The sequence below is a fragment of the Balaenoptera musculus genome, chromosome 21 (assembly GCF_009873245.2).
Source record: "Balaenoptera musculus isolate JJ_BM4_2016_0621 chromosome 21, mBalMus1.pri.v3, whole genome shotgun sequence".
Taxonomy (NCBI): Eukaryota; Metazoa; Chordata; class Mammalia; order Artiodactyla; family Balaenopteridae; genus Balaenoptera; species Balaenoptera musculus.
The window spans coordinates 9,804,712-9,822,673 of NC_045805.1; the positions used below are offsets into that span (position 1 = coordinate 9,804,712).

The 17,962-nt window shown below is 37.4% G+C and overlaps 1 protein-coding gene across 1 annotated transcript in view; it reads left to right on the forward strand.

The window, feature by feature from the left end:
* CSMD1 (CUB and Sushi multiple domains 1) overlaps positions 1–17,962 on the forward strand; it is a 1,821,542-nt gene that overhangs the window by 1,638,553 nt on the left and 165,027 nt on the right. Inside the window, exons 37-38 of the mRNA XM_036838958.1 lie at positions 5,437–5,541; positions 17,582–17,700. Coding sequence (XP_036694853.1) covers positions 5,437–5,541; positions 17,582–17,700 — 224 coding nt within the window. The remainder of the gene's footprint in view (positions 1–5,436; positions 5,542–17,581; positions 17,701–17,962) is intronic.

Consider the following 17,962-nt stretch of genomic DNA (forward strand, 5'->3'; position numbering starts at 1 on the left):
CACTTTTTTGTTCCTATGATACTTTCAAAATATTTACAGAGGAGAATCTGAACCCATTTTAAAAGTTAGTTGTTGACTGAAAACAAACAAGAATGGGTAGTTGTTAGAGGTAACATATTTCCGGAAAAATGATTGACTGACTTCTTGAATAAATTCAAGTTTTTGATTTTCCTTTCCTGTCTGGATAGCCACGTGTATGTAGGACTCACATTGTAAGCCATTTAAAATCATTTTGGGAAGTAGACAGCTTATAAATTTTAAGTGGATAAGACAGAGCAAAATTCATACCAATTTGTAGCTGACAATCGGGATTAAGGGAAAGTAAATATCCATGTGCTGCGAGTGGAGTCAGCAGAGCTGTAATGCAATTTCTCAGCTTTCTGTGTGTGCGGTTCTATCTAGGTCACAGTGAGACAATGCGATCAAAAGTATTCTGCCTGTGGCAACAGTTTTTAAAAACTCTCTCAGTTGCATTTTGAACGGTGGGAATAAGCTTCTGAGAGTCCATTGTGAGCAGAGCCCTAAGCGGGAGCCCCTGCAGGGGCGCGCAGGGCGGGGCTCTCTGTGGCTGCAGCAGGTGCCGCCGCCTAGCGCCCTCCCAGCACGCCTCATAGGCCACCTGGGGCATTGAGATCCAGCATCTTTCATAGGAAAACAAATGACTGTATTTCATCACAGAAGTACAAACAGTACTGTCGTTCGTGAATTTACTTGCTGCGATTAATAACATTTAGAGGGGACGTGATAATCCACAGAGCACTTTCACACACACAGCACATGTAGGACTCACATATAAGGGATGTACTATTATCTTTATTTTACAGAATTGGAACATATTCAGATGTTTTCAGTGACAGAACTGATTTGTGTCAGAGTCAGGAGTGGAAGCAGTTTTTCTGATTCCACTGTAACACAGTTAGGGAAGATAAACAAAAAGTCAAAAGTGTGTGTTGAGTACCTGTGTGTGGAAATGACTTGACTGGGGGCTGGAGGCTATTAAATACACCGATGACCTGAAGTTACAGGTAAAACCAGGCAGAAAGTAGTACAGGTGCTATAATTAAAACTTACCGGGCTTCCCTGGTGGCGCAGTGGTTAAGAATCTGCCTGCCAATGCAGGGGACACGGGTTCGAGCCCTGGTCTGGGAAGATCCCACATGCCGTGGAGCAACTAAGCCCGTGAGCCACAATTACTGAGCCTGTGCTCTGCAAGAAGAGAGGCCGCGACAGTGAGAGGCCCGCGCACCGCGGTGAAGAGTGGCCCCCGCTCGCCGCAACTGGAGAAAGCCCGCACACAGAAACGAAGACCCAAGACAGCCAAAAATAAATAAATTAACTAATTAATTAAAAAAAAAAAATTAAAAAAAAAAAAAAAAAAAAAACTTACCTGGTTAGATAACATTGTTCTTTCTGCAGACAGTATCCAAATATACAGAAATAATACATGAGTGGGAGGACAGCAAACGTCATACAATTTGAACAAAAATGGGTTAAAACTGGAGTTTTTGGTGGATGTCTCCTTCTTGTCTTAAGGTCACTTTGCAGCATTCCCCTATCTGCACTCCATTAGCTATTAATTAGTTTCAAGGAATAATCTCTCTTTATATGTGTCTGCTGACCAGAAGGAATAAGCTATGTTTCCCCCTCCATGACTGTGCAATTAAAAAAAGTCTATGTATGTATGTATGTATGTATCTATCTATCTTCATCCATCAAACCAAGGTCAGATAACAAAGTCTATGTATGTATGTATGTATCTATCTATCTTCATCCATCAAACCAAGATCAGATAACAAACCAAGGTCAGATAACAAAGGTCAGATAACAAACCAAGGTCATTTTCTAAATGTTTATCATTCAGCAGACATTAAGAGTGTCTTATAGTGAATTGTATGCTAACGGTTCTGCTCCGAAAAGACCCCCACCTCCCAGAGACAGCCCCACCTTGGTAGGCAGGGGAAATGGATTGAGACACCCCCCAAATCTCAAGCGGGGAATCCAGCTTCCAAAGAATTTACACACGTGTGGGCATACACATGCGCCCACACACACACAGAGTCTTCAAGGAGTGGACCTGGTGTTTTCTTTTGTCCTCCATTTATCACTGTTCTTCTTCCAAAACAGTCTAGTAACACTCTTTATACTGATTGGCCAAAGACACAGTCAGTATACGCATTACTAGTTAAAGCACATCTTCAAACTGAGGGTGAAACTATAAACCCAAAGAGTTTTTAAGAGACTCTACATGCTGATCCAAGGTCAGGAAGTCCTTAATATATTTTTAGAATATATTTTTAGGAATCAGTAAAAACTCATTGGCATTTGGAATAGGATATTTTATTGGGGTGTTATTTGCATCTCACTGCACTGGTATTTTTCCCACCCTCATTCCATGAGAGAGCCAGGTCTTTGCTTGTGCCTTGGCCTAGATGGAGAAAACCCTCTCCTCCCTCTGCTCTTGCAAGAATCTCAGCTTTTGAAAGCAGAGGGGGCGGTGATGAAGTGCTTGAGGAGACTGACAGTAAAGACGGTTAGAGAGTTCCCCAGGCCTGGGCTCCCTCTGGGAATTTAAGTTATCATTGAATTCCTGCAGGGTCACATGGAGGTGGCAGGACCTCAGAAGGACGGTGGTAGCTTGATGCACTTAGAAAGTCCGAGAGCATCTGTCAAAGGCCTTGGAACTCCTGGGATCCAAGGGACCGTGTGAGCTTGGGGAATGAGCCCATGGGAAGTAAAAAACAGAGAACCCACAAGTCTGGGACTGTTTACCATCCTGGGGCAGGGAGGGCATCCCCAATAATGACATTTCGCAGGAGGAATCCTCAAAGCATATTGAAGTTGATTTGGAATTTTAATAAAATACATCTCTTACACCCATGTCTAGAAATGAAATTTGTAAGAATTATGCATTTGTAAAAAGATTATTTTGTGTGCAGAATAAGGACTGTGCAGGGAGAAGGCAGAAAGGACTTTGAAAATCAGTGGTGGCTATTTCAGACAAGAGCTGTAAGCGGCGACTGCTGTGAAGATGAGTCGCCGACCAATGGGAACCTTGACGCTTCCATATTCTGTACGGCAACATCGGTCTGCCCATCGTCCTTAAGTATTTAATGAAGTTCAAGTCTTTGAGGCTGTATCCTAACCAGGGGAATCTCTGCTTTGCACCAGGTCAGAAAGTAATTTATTTGTGTGGAGAGGTGGTTAAAAGGCTCATCTGGCTGGTAAACACGTATTTATTGAATGAATAAGTAAGAGGCTTAGTTTGAGAAGAGTGGAGATTTTTGAATGAGTAGGAATAAGAAAGGCAAAATGGATAGAGGAGAGGGAAAGAGCAACCCAGACTACGATTATGGGAACACCTTGAACGGGAAAGTGAGTTGTGAAATAGAGTAGTGAGAAGCAGCTAGAAATGCAGGTAGTAGTTAGATCAGGCAGGGTCTTTAGGTCAAATCAAGGAGGCTGAAATTTTATCCTAAGATGACCAGGAACCTAGGAGAACTGTAACATGACATAATCATGTGTCCACCTTAAAAAGAGCTTTCAGACTCCTGAGTGGAGAATGAATTGGATTGAGGCAACAGTAGATTCAGGAAACAAGTTAGGAGTGCGGTACTATCCCCTCATCCTGGTTAATAGCACTGGTGGCTTGTGCTGGGATGGTGGCGGTAAAGATGGAGGGATGGAGTGAGTGAAACCAAGAAAGATGGAGGAGGCTGGCTCGTTAGGGCCTGATGGCTGCCTGTAGGGCAGCACAGGTCACGGAGAGGGAGGGGACCTCTGATGGGAGGACTTCAGTGGGTGTTAACAGCGCGGATGGACGTGAGGACACAGGAGGTCAACCAGGCTCTGCAGGGATGACTGTGAGTTGAGTTGTGTTCACATCATCTTCCAAGAGCCTTTGACAACCAAGTGATGGGACGGATGGCTGGAGTCCTTACCTGGAGTCATTGGTTTAATTACAGCTGTCGGAGGATCTTAGAATCATTTAAGCAGAGAGTGAAGGGTGACAAAGGATATTATCCTTGCAATATTCTTCATCTGTCTTGGATAATTATCAGTTTATTTCCTTGTTTTGTTATTTAAAGTTATATTTCTTTCTTTATATGTTAGCATCATCTTCATCTAGTAATTTGCCTGCACCATGATGAGTTTTACGTGATGGATATTTCCTTCACATATAGGAAGTGTGTACTTATTCAGAGAATGATTTGAATACAGTAGAATATCAAGCATGTACCCTTTAGGTAAAAAGGGATTTAAGCTAGCTTATTGTTTTCCCATATTATAATACATTCCGACCACACGTTTTACACTTCTGGCTGATGAACACGTGCGTTTCCTCGGCACCTTGGGTACCATGGCTTTTTTGTCACCCTGGTCCTCAGCATCACTAAATCTCCTGATTTGTCAGCTGCTATAATGTAGGTTAGAACATTTTAATTAAACGAGGCATTATGTAAAATAAACCTGTATTTTCCTTTCCATGTGTGTTTCATTGAAATCATTTGCAGATCTCAGAAAGAACGTTATTCAGTACGAGTCACACAGGGATAGAGAAGAGAATATGTAGTCAAAAGCAACCTCTTCTGGATAATATATTGCATCAGATCTACAGTCTAACTGCTTCCCCAACCTCCGTACGACTTGCATGTTGAGACTTTGTCCCCTTGTTCATGACAAGTAAAAAAAAAAAAAGCAAATGGTTATGTTGATAAAAGAAAGCAATGTGAAGAATCAAATGGATGGTAAAGCATAAAAATTTGTGTGTTTTCACTGATATGATAAAGAGATGTCACGTCTGCCTGAGGAGGGCAAAGAAAATGTGGAATTTCTTACTGGACCTGGAAGAAGAGAGTGGCTAAAAGTATAACCATCAAAGCCAGTACTTGGGTTAAATATGTGACGATCAGACAAGTTAAAGGGATCTGTAAACCTAAACAAATATCCTCAGTGACTTTTTTTGAAGTATGGTTGACTTACAACATTGTGTTAGTTTCAGGTGTGCAGCAAAGTGATTCTGTTAAATATGTATATATTTTCAGATGATTTTCCATTATAATCTGAAAATTATAAGTTATTATAAGTTATTACAAGTTAATGAATATAGTCCCTGTGCTCTACAGTAAATCCTTGTGTTTGTCTATTTTATATACAGCGGTGTGCATCTACTAATCCCAAACTCTTAATTTATCCCTCCCTCCCTCCCTCCCTCTCCCGTTAGGTAACCATGAGTTTGTTTTCTATGCCTGTGAGTCTGTTTCTGTTTTGTAAATAGATTCATTTGTATTATATTTTAGATTTCACATATAAGTGATATCCTATAACATTCGTCTTTCTCTAACATATATCACTTAGTATGATATTCTTACTGATTTTATAATGCAAAGAGTGAACGCATCACTGATGTTAAAGCTCAACCTGCATCACTTCTCACAGGTACCACGGTGCCAGCACTGCTCAACAGCACATCCAATCAACTCTACCTGCATTTCCAGTCGGATATCAGCGTGGCAGCTGCTGGCTTCCACCTGGAATACAAAAGTAAGGTCACCCGTTTCTGCATCTGGCTTTCACTGGGATATTGAGTAATTTTCTTAAAGGGAAAATAGATCCCTGCCCTTAGTACACAGTGAAATTTTATTCTAAAACTATGTTTGGAAGTTCCACGAACTTGGGTGTTACAAAACCGATCTCTATGAACTACGTTACTATTATGTTATATAATTTTATAACAATTATAATGTTTATAATATAGCAATTTATAATATAATTTATATTATAATTTATAATATATATGATATATTTATAATATAATATATATAATTAAAATTATATTATATTGAACTATATTTTTATTATATTATATATTATAATTGTATTATGAAAGACAATAGGGAAACGAATTTAGCATCTGGAATAATTAGATAAAACATCGACTATGCTTTCAGGTTGTTTGTGTTAAAAAAGTACAAAATAACCATTTGTAATATTACTAGTTTTCTTGTGAGTGATAGCAAATATTCATGTAAGTTTCCAAAAATGTAGAAAGTCATAATTTCCAAATAGATTATGGTCATAAGCCCTTTCTATTTCTAGTCTCAGAGGCTGGTAGAATCAGACTCGCAAAGAGCAGCCACTTTAGTGCCTGCCTTTGTGTATTATTCATTTTAATTGGAAGAAGGTAATGCAAAGTAGATGCTAACCTTTTAAAAATGGATGTGAGACTGAGTTAATAGTCTGATAAATGGGATGACAAAGGTCAAATTCGGCGTTTGATTTTGCAGGTAAACCTTATAAAAGTGAAATAAGAATTTCCAATGAGAGTAAAGTTTATTTTAGGACATGTTTTCAAGCACTAAAAATGCTTAATGTTGATATTCATCTCCTTTAATAAGCAGTTGCAAATAAGCAAATACATGGATAAGCTTTAATAAGTGATCCTTTGAATTGAAATAAACAGTTTGCTGGGATGTAAATGCATGCATGTTTTTGAAAGGCCAGGTTTCCAGCTGATGATAAATATTCTGAACCAGACACAAACGACAGGGCTGTTTCGCATTCCGGTTAAATTTCCCTACTTATTACAGACATTTGTATGCAAGTTTATTCCAATTTATTTGAATAGGACTACTTTAGTGACAGCGTAAAATGATACTATGGATGCTATTTATGTAGGATATGTCTGGAAAAATCTGCTACTTTGATACATTTTGTGAACATCTGTAGATACGAAACTATAAACCTTATTTATGATAGTGTTAATAAATTCACTAATATTTTTAGCAGTGTTAGAATTGATGAATGTGCTTATTTCTTCCTCTCAAAGTTATCTTGTGGCTTCTGGCTCTTCACTCACTCCTTATAGAAAGAGGTGCTAGTAAAATAATTAGTCTACAATTACTGTGTACGATTATCTGTGTACTCACACAGACTTCAGCTCCAACAATATAGTAATTACCTACATTTCACTTTATTCTCAGCTGATAAAATTCATTAAAAGAGAGATGAACATATTTCTTACTGAAATTAATCTTGTTCAAGAATCTTAAGGCCTTGTTTCATTACTTAATGTATTTAGTTTTTACTTGGCCACACGGAATGCTACGTTTTCGTTCGTGATTTTCTTTTCTGAGTGGTTGTTTTCGGACGCTAACAGCATTCTGAGGTTCATGGCATTACCTTCCATGTACTTAGAGGCAGTCATTTCTCTGTTCTAATTCTTTGTGTCAGTTTAAAATTTGGATTATACAAAGTGTTGGTAGAATTAATCTTATTAAGGTGAACACTAAACAGCAGAAGGACTGTTGAAGTAAGTTTTCAAAAGATTATCTAATATTCTTAATCTATTAACATATTTTTGCATCAACCTTAAAATGTGCATTGCCAATCCACACCTCTCTAAATTCAGACTTTTTGCTACAATATATATCCATGTAATAATAGTAAAAACAACGACAAGCACACATTTATGCCTGGTCCTGCCCTAAACGTGTTATGGCTGCTTACTCATTTGTCCTCAAAAAACACCATTTTTGAGGTATGCTCAGTTTTTAAAGGAGAAGGAACAGAACCTAGCATGTGTTCAGCCTGCCCAGGTCAGAGTCAGACTGCTAATGACTTACAGAATGAACACAGGTAGACACAGATGTGTTTCATCACAAATGCAGTTTACTGAGCACCTGTCCAAATATCCCAACTGTCCAATCAGAAAGAGCACACAGACTGCACTTCTTTACAGGTGGTGACACCACCTGTCACTAGTAGCTGAATGGCATGTGGAAGATAAAGAAGCTTGGGAGCCAGTCTTGGAGATCCAGTTCTAGATCCAGTTCTAGATCCAGCTCTGGCCCTAAAACCTGAGCCGTATGGCAAGTCCACGGCTGCTTCCATCTGAGGAGTCTGAGTTTCTCATATGGAGGTGAAGGCTAGGCCCTGTTAATTTTAACGGTCCATAATTCCAAACAAACACTGATAGGAACTTCTCAAACAAAAAACAAACACTTTATCTGAAGGGATGAGTTGTAAAATATTAATGATAGCGAAAGTGATTCCCAGGAGGTCCGGTGTGGTATGTGTGATCTAGATTCTCTGTGATCTTGTACGATCCAGCTAAAAGGTCAAAAGACCAGCATCTTTGAATGCTTCACACAAGCCTGTAGCCATCTAGCCAGCTTTTATGTTATTGGACTTGACTGGAAACTTGAGTTAGGCAGCAGAAGGATACAAGCCTCACTCTTGCTCTGAGCTCCGATCTGAAGAAAAAGAACCAAACGAAAACTTTAGATTTCTGGGAACTTTAAATTATAGATATGGGAACGATGATGATGTTGGTTTATCTTGGAAAATACAAAATCTGACCTTGAGGTATATAGCATGGAACCTGCTCCTGGGGAACAATATGGCAGTAACTGTTCTTGGATTCAACATGAAACAATATATACAGTCTTTCCTCAGTATCCGTGGGGCATTGGCTCCAGGACCCCCCCCCCCACCGACTCCCCTCATGGATACCAGAATCCACAGGTTCTCTGGTCCCTTAAATGAAATGCTGTCGCATTTACACCTAACCTATGCACATTCTCTCATATACTTTAAATCATCTCTAGATTACTTATAATAACTAATATGATGTAAATGCTACATAAATAGTTGTAAATAGAAAGGAAATACTATGTCAATTGTTGCCAACCTGCGTCAAATTCAAGTTTTGCTTTTTGGAACTTTCTGGAATGTGTTTTTTCAAAAATTTTTGAACCGTGGTTGGTTGATAGGTTTCTTCATAACTGTGAACAAATTCAGAGATATTTACAGATAAATTATATAGAATTAAATGTAATATATATTTACATTACAAATACATTATTAGCAGAATAAACCCATCTAGTTGAGACAATCTCCCTTTAGAGGTTGCTTGAAATAAAAACTACTTATCTCGAGTTTTACACATAGCAGTGCTTGTTTAATAGTCACACTTTACATTACTAAAACCTTCTTTATTAAATTAGACTGGTATTGTGCCTGAGCTTACACATAGTTCTGTCTTGCTATGTTGGAAGGTACTTAATTTCTGGGTCTGCAGGGAACCATATAAGACCTCATCGAATGGCATCTATGCCAGATTAATGTCATAAACCCAATGAGTGTGTTTGACCTCAAGTGAAAGGCTTCTGCAATTATTCAAGCCTATTTAGTGCTGATATATGGCACTGAGTCCAAACAGCACCAAAATAATTCTATATATGAAAGTTTTTTTTATTTCACTGTCTTTGTTGAGACCTTTTTCCTCTCACACTCTCTTCTGGGAAACCCACTGGAGTTAACAAAATATTTCTAGAGTCTATGAGATATGACATTTGACCCCTGGAAGGCAAGTGAAATAGAGAAGCTACTGTGCAGTGTGAATTTCAGATGTCCTACAAAGCAGAAAGTTAGCTATGCCACTCTTAAACAGTAGCCCAGCAGAGGACATGGTCTGATGTGGAAGCCATTCTCCCATGTCTAAGACTCTGGCCCTTTGATACAGAACATTATACAGATGGGTCAGAGCCTGGAACATGTAAGCTATGGCCATGACAGCCTCGTGTAAGAGAGAGAAAGAGACAATAAGTTTTTTTTTTATAAAAAGACAATAATATTGCAGTAACACATTTACAATATATTTATTCTGAAAAAGAGAGGAGTTAGAATTAGTGATTTGTAGTTATTATGAAAAAACAATAAAAATTTCAGAGAAAAGTAAATATAGTAACTCTTTCATTGTTTGAAATGAATGCTTATCCTTTACAAGGTAGAGTCAAATGGAGATTTTTTTCACATTTTAGCATGCTTGCAAGTTCGGTGTATTAATTGTCATTAGTTTAAATGATTATTATAAAATAAATATAAAGTATTTTACTATTATCAGACTTAAATTTTTTCTCAAATATTATTTGACCTAGAGCTGACTGTAATATAGTAGTAGTATTTCAAGTACAAGTTCAAAACTTATTATACATGATGAAGTCCTTTTCATATGTATTTAATTTGTAGTTATATGTATAATGAAAAATAATATTATATAGCATTATATAGCATGAATTTTATAAGATCTCACTCAAATGATAAATACTCAGATGAATAAAAAATAGATTAGAAAAAAAGACAACCTGTCCGTTCTTCAAGTATTTGGTGCAACTTAAAATAAAAATAAGTATACAACAAAGAAATTATTAAAAGAAAGAAAATTTTAAAAGGCAACTAAAGGGAAAGATATAAATATACTAGCCCCCTATATTAAAATAATTCGTATTGTTAGGCACTAAATTTAGCTTTAAATTTCTGGCAATAAGAGGGAAAAAAGGAAATAGAATTTATTTAATTATCTTTAAAAAAAAGAAAATGCAGTAATTAAAAGAGATAAGTTCCTTGCTTGTCTGTATTCTAAAACGTACTTATAATTTACAATTGAAGTTGTATTCAAAAAAGGTTTTCTAGAAGATTCAGAAGTGAACTTTATATGACAATCATGTGTCAGTTTTTGATATAATGGTGAGAACATAGTATAGTGAACTGCATTAATTCCTGCAGGGGTCTGAGCTGATGGTCAACAGAATATTATCACTATAAAGCTATGTTTATTATGGATGTGCTTTTAAAATACTTGCATTCTGTTTGTTTTCAGTGATCAAGTAAGTACTACATTTCATTTCCTTTGTGAACTCATTTCAAAACAGGCACTCAGAAGGAATTATGTAATGAGGATTAAAATTCTGGAAAATGCCTTAAGTTTTTGAAATGAAAAGTGCTACACATTTTTAGTGAGATGTTATCATAGTTGAAGACTGACAGCTTGAAATAGCCCTCTGCAATTACAGTAATCCTTATAAATACATGCAAATTATTAATGCATGTTTTAATGACACTTTAATACTATATTAATAATACTAATAAGGTTTCTCAACTTGAATGGCGGGCATGAGTAAAAATCACAGGAAATGAAAGGTTGGACAAGATAACACCTCATATACCCCTGGGTGCATTTATGGAGATTTCATCTTGTGCATCCACGGAAGACAGCGCTGTACCTCCACCAGAGCGGGCATCCTGTAAACTGTGTCCATTCAGGGGTGTAATGAAGTTATCTTCTTGTATTTAACTCTATATCAATCATTTGTTGATCCATAAAATTTATCTAAGTGCTTTTATTTCAAAGAATCTCCTGAGACCCTTTCAACTCCTGCTTCCTATTAAAATTGCTTTCATTAACATCAATTGATAATTCATGTCTTCCTCATTTCATACCAAGTTCTAATTGCACCAAGGACCATGGAAGAGTTTAAAGTCTTGTATACCTTGACTTCTACCTAACATCACAGAATGTTCCAGATACCCTTCTGGTAATGTGAAGTCTCTCTTACAAGACTATTCTGGGCATTCAGTAGTAACAGAACTTTGTTTGGTGGGTAACAAGAGAATCCCAGATTTATTTGGGGTTGAATGTAATACACACAAAAAACTGGTAACTGACTAAAACTTTTCTCCTAACAGTGATGTTTTGGCATTTTAACAAGTATTAAATTTTAGTGAAAGGTGCAATATAAACTACTTAATCCCTGGGTTCTTTAGTTGACTCTCCTAAAATAAAGGGATTAGAGTACAGTTTTCCTGTTGTCCTTTGATAGTCTTTGGAATTTCAGGCATTAATGGGTTTGGGAAGGGGAAGGGTGGAGTGTACAGAACTGACGCTTAATCCTAAACTCTTTGGACCATCACCTACTGTCCCTGCCACTGATTTAAGAGGTGGGTCCCAACATTAACTCTGTATTTATCAGCTAGTCTTTGGTTGCTGCTTGAGAGGATTGTCAATCATTAAAGAAATGCTACTGCTACTCACTCTGCCCATTACTCGGAGAGTTGCCTGCATGAAAAGGAGTTTGGTTTCAAATTATCAGTTGTCACTTGGTGCATCCACCCTTGTAACTCATTTGAGACTCATCTCCTCTTGGTGATGATTGCCCCCTCATCCCTGTCCCCCAAAAATAAATTGTGGATGTTGCTGCGTTCATCCCCATTTATTGGAGCATCTGTTATATGCCTGCTCTAGCCTCTAGCCTCCGTAGATAGAGTCATGATGAGACAACCATACGTGGTCTCTGCTTATGCAGAATTTATATTCTAGTGGTGGGGGCATAATATATAAGGAAACACCATGATGGTTATAGATTGTGTTAAGCACCTTGAAGCAAATAAGCAGGATTCTGAGGTGCAGAGTAACTGTGGTGCTCTATTTTTCATTGACAATATTTATTGAAGGAAGGATGAAACAATGGACATTATTCAACCACAAAAAGACTTAAGGGAAATGCATTGTAGTCAAAGGAAACTATCAAGGGGTACCCCAGGTAGAAAGGCACCTATTGTACTCATGAAGCCGAAAAAAGAAAAAAATGTCTAGACTAGAGGGAGCCTTGTGGACAGTCAGAAGAGAGGCAGGAAACAAAATTGAAAGAGTGAGCCAGAGAGAGAATGTTCTCCCCCTTGTAGCCCAGGATTTTATCCTGAGAACAGTTGGAAGACATTGAACAGTTTCCATCAGGGAAGTAACATCATCTGATTTATCCTTCAACCAGATCAATTAGGTTGTTGAGTAGAGACCCACTTGGACAGTGACAAGAGAGGGGGTATCCTCATTGGATAAACAGTTGTTGCAGTTGTCAACAGGCTCAGAGGAAGCTCAGTTCTGTGGCTCAGAGGAGGTGGGATGCAGGAGAAACAAGGATGTGAGATGCACATGGTAGGTAGAACTGACAGGTCTGCTGATGGATGCAGAGTGTGGACAAGGGCGAAGTAAGAAGGCCCTTGGGTTTGGGCGTCCTTACTAATGATAGGTCTGTTCAGAATTGTTATTTCTTCATGATACTTGGTAGGTTGTATATTTCTTGGGATTTATCCATTTCTTCTAGGTTATCCATTTCATTGGTGTACAAGTGTTCATAGTTTTTTTAAATGCCTTTAATTTCTAAATTTAATTATTTGAGTCTTTTAAAACTTTTTTCTCAGTCTATCTAAGGGTTTGTTAATTTTGTTGATATTTTTAAAAAAATACTTTTGGTCTTGTTGATGTTTTCCACTGTTTCATATTCTCTATTTTATTGACTTCTCCTCTAATCTTTATTATTTTCTTCCTTATGCTAACTTTTGGTTTAGTTTGTTCTTTTTCTAGTTCCTTGAGGTATAAAGTTAGGGTGTTTATTTGAGATCATTTTTCTTTTATAATGTAAGCATTAACAGCTATAAACTGCCCTTTTAGTACTGCTTTTACAGCATCCCGTAAGTTTTTGTATGTTGTGTTTTTGTTTTCATGTCTCCAGATATTTGCTCAATTCTCTTGTGATTTGTTCTTTGACCTGTTTGTTGAGTTTAAGATTGAGTTCTTTAATTTCCACCTATTTGCTGTTGATTTCTTGTTTCATTCTAAAGTGATTGATGAAAATACTTTGTGTGATTTCAGTTTTTTTAAATTTGTTTAGACGTGTTTTGTGGCCTAACATGTGGCCTATCTTGGAGAATGTTCCATGTACACCAGAGAAGAATATGTGTTCTGCTTCTTTGGGTGGAGTATTCTGTATATATCGCTTGGGTCTAAATGGGCTTTAGTGTTGTTCAAGTCTTCTGTCCCTTATCTTCTATCTGGCTGTTCTATCCATAACTGAAAGTGGGATATTGAAGGTTCATACTATTCTTGTGTTTGTGTCTATTTCTCCCTTCAGGTCTGTCAGTGTTTGCTTCACTTATTTGGCAGTTCCAGTGTCAGGTGCATATATATTTATTATTGTTATATCTCCTTGGTGAATTGATCCTTTTATTATTATATAATGTCCTTCTTTGTCTCTTGTGACAGTTTTTGTTTTAAAATCTATTCTAAGTATGGCCATCCCTGATCTCTTTAGATTCCTTTTTGCATGAAATATCTTTTTCAATCCTTTCACTTTTAGATTACACGTGTACTTAGATCTAAAATGAGTAAATGGTAGATAGCATATGCCTGGAACTTCTTTTTAATCCATTCTGCCAATCTGTGTCTTTGTTTTCTGTATGTCTTATAGCATTTTTGTCTCTATTTTCCTCTTACTCCATTTTTTTTGTCTCATTGATTTTTTTGTAGTGACATAACTTCTCTTTCTGTGTATTAGATAGATGTTTTCGTTGTGGTTACAACTGCAATTACATAAAACGTCTTAAAGTTATAACAATCTGTTTTAAACTAATAATAACTTCAATCACATTTAAAAATTCTACTCCCCCCCAAATTCATGGGATTGCTTCTCTTGACACTGGACACACAATCCCTATGCTTTAATGAGACCTTATGATCTATTAAATCGAAGGAATAGAATAGCATTTATTGTGTGGACTGAACCAGCCAACAGTTGACAGGTAAGAGAAAATATTTTTAGCTCCACATATACACTAAACTTCTTAGACAATGAATAAAAAAGTAGTTTCTTTTCTTTGGATACTTTTTCTTAATTAAAGGGGCTTTCTTTACAGCTACTCTTTGATGTCAATAAGATGTGTGGACATTGAACAATGTTGTATAGAAGTCTGAGTGTACAGGGTGACACATGTAGGTTTAGATCTATGTGATCATGACATTTGACATTTACTTCATCTGTTGTCATCCTCCCATCAGGTCTCCCTAGGTGAAGTTGTGATTTCTTTCTTCACCTGTTTTCCAGCACATTGTCTGACCTTTAATACAATTTTTGGATTATGGGTTTACAGAGATTGTGAACAACACTTCTGTCTTAGGGTGTGCTTATGCAAAGGAATGGTTCTTTAATTGGTTACAATGAACAATGTACTCAACAGATTTTTTCATTTCAAAATGAAGGAGTAGCCAGTATATTCCCTATAGTGTTTATGATGACCTGTCATGTACCTAATGCTCATGTTTCTACATATCTGTTCTTCGACTTCTTTGCAGCTGCCAAATAACCAAACTCTATTGATCTCTCCATTTGGTCTGCTTTCCTCTCTCTTTGATTATTATATTCATTATTGTTTTAAGCTGTCCAGTTAGAACAACATATTTTTTTTGAATTGTGAAGTTTGAAAACCATACACAATGCCAGTTGAAATGAGGACAATGATAAGTTGAAAAAAAAAATGTTCGAACTTAGTTTAACTATATCTACAAAGGTCCTGCTTATCCTGCTCCAAATATTGGACAAAAAAAATGCATGTTTATCATGTGTTTCAAAATCATAAAGTATCTTTATCTTTTTAGTATTCTAAATTGTAGTTAGAAATTTTATGGCAAAAGTATTTTAAATGTATTTTTTTAGGGTCAAATAAAAAATAAATGATATACAGTAGGAGTTCATGCCAATCTGTGTTGGGGAAAAAAAGGTGAAATTGAAATATAGTTGCAGTTTATTTTCTAAAGTTATAAAGGAGAGGGAGATAAATTAGATTTATATTAATAAAAAAAGTTAAAGGTGTAAGTGATGGTATTTTTCCATATTTAGCAATTTTATCATCTATGAAAAGCCCCAAATGGCTTAAAATTCTGTACTAGGAATAAAAAATATCGCCACTTAATGCATATGGTGTTTTATAGTTTTTAGTGTATAGCCATTTAAGGGACATCAATTTCAGCTTAGAAAAACATTATGCTACACCTCACACCTGCTCATCCCAGACAGAATCCATGTGTTTCATGGCTTGAAATTATCCTGTTTATATACACTGGTGCCCATCCAGTGTAATTTCTATAGCATGATGTTCTCAAATGAACAGTCTCACTGATGATGAGAAATAAAGACTCCTCTCTGTTTCATCTTCTCAGGTTCTGGGGTAAAGTGAGGCAAACTGGTGATTCTCAAACTTTAATGCATAAGAATCACCAGGGATGGTGTTAACAGGCAGATTCTGGTCCAGTAGTTCTGGGGTACCCACAGTGTGCATCTCTTACAGGCTCCCACACTTACCATACTTTGAAAAGCAGGCAGTGGAGGAAACTGACTGTTAGCTCACCCAGGTGGGCAGGTGGGTCTGCACACCTGCACCTGGGAACCTCGGCCTGCCCATCTCCCTTTGCTCTGTCTGCCTTGACCTTAATGTCAGACACCGGAGTCTACATTAAGGTTCTTGTGAGGATTAGAGCAACGTGAGGCAGCCAGGAGAGTGACTGGCAAGCAGTACTGTCTTCGTCCCTTGTCTCCAAGGGACTGCCTGGCCCTTGATTTCTCCAAGTGCTGCCTGTCCAGACCCCAAGGCTGCCTCGTGAGTTGGCACCGCGTGGAGTGACACCAGCTCCTGCTCTCAGAGGCATCCCATGCATGCTGTTGCCCATCTGGAAATTCTTAATAATTTCATCTCTGACCTCGAAGTCTGATGGGGACAGTGGAACATGCACACGAGCAGAGGGGATGTGCCAGCTGCAGTGGGTGCCCACAGGTGTGGACCCGGTCCTGAGGGCAGGGCAGGCAGCATGCGTCCTCACTGTGCACTGGGACCCACAGTTGTGTGGCTGCATAGACCTGCCTTCACGTCCTGGAAGAACAATCTTCCCCTCCCCCAGCCCCGCCCCGTTACTCAGAGTCCCAGTCAGTTAGTTAACCTGATTAGTTCCTTCATGTTAATGAAGAGAACAAGAACCAAAGTCTCAGTCCAAGGGCACGTGTAGGATTTTAAGCTGGTCTGCTCTGAAGAAGTCCTTCTCTCCCATTTCTCACCCTGGATAACCTATTAGTGCTTGGTAACTTGGGATGTGAGAAAAAGATGTACTAGAATCATGGAAGATTATTAGCAATCACCAAATCTTTAGCACCATTTCAAATACATTTTTGATTCTATAAAATACCACAGCTACATATTTTGATTATTCATATGATAAGGGCTTATACAAATAAGTATCAATGTTAAGTGGTCCTTGGCATTCATTGATCTGATATTCTAAGCTGAATTCCAATATTATATGACGCATTTTAAAAAATTTTGTTAGTGTCTTAACTAAAGGCAATTCCATCTAGGAAAGTGCCTGATTACAGCTTTAGGGCCTGTAAATATTGGTCCTTTTTACCTAAAGAACAAACTGTTCATGAGAATTTTTTTGTTGTCTTTAAATGAGAGAGAGAGAGATTGAATATAAAATATTTGTTCTCATATTATGTTTTTCCAGAAGGATAGAATTCCCGGATTCACACTTAGAATATTTCAAAAAGACTGCTAATTATGCTAGAAAAACAAAAAGCAAGAGAGCCATATCATGGGGATTTGCATATAATAGGAAACAGTTTCCTTAAAGACATTTTAAAATGTGTATGCGTTGGAATTGGAGTGTTTTACACTAAATGTGGAAGTAACAAATTTTATTCTTTAAAGAAATTTCATTACACAATGGAAACGAAATAAATTAATATTTAAGATTTAGCTCATAACTGATTGTAAGTTAATGTCTTCTTGGTAGACAAACAAGGGAGAGAGTTTTTGTTCATTTCTGTAGGAGGAGAGCAATAAGAAAACGCTATTTTGCTATTCGAATGATAAGAATATTGTTCATTTTACATAACTTGTGTTTTTCTTTACGTTTCCCCAGCCGTAGGTCTTGCTGCTTGCCAAGAACCAGCCCTTCCCAGCAATAGCATCAAAACAGGAGACCGATACATGGTGAACGATGTGCTGTCCTTTCAGTGCGAGCCTGGGTACACGCTGCAGGTATTTTATTTTTTTATTTGAGCTTTTGGTAGTAGAGGGGCTCAGCATGGTAATCCTCAGCCAGCTCACTTAAGACAAAGCCCTAGATTTGCACCCAGAGACCTAATCTAGTTTCTCTCACTCAGTTTGTGAATCAAAGTAGTCATATTAAGCCATGCATACAGGTAAATGTAATGATGATGCAGAAATAGCTTCTAAATGATAAAGCATCCTTTTAAGGTTGAGCATATTATTTTCATAATACTTTTATTTCAAAATGTAT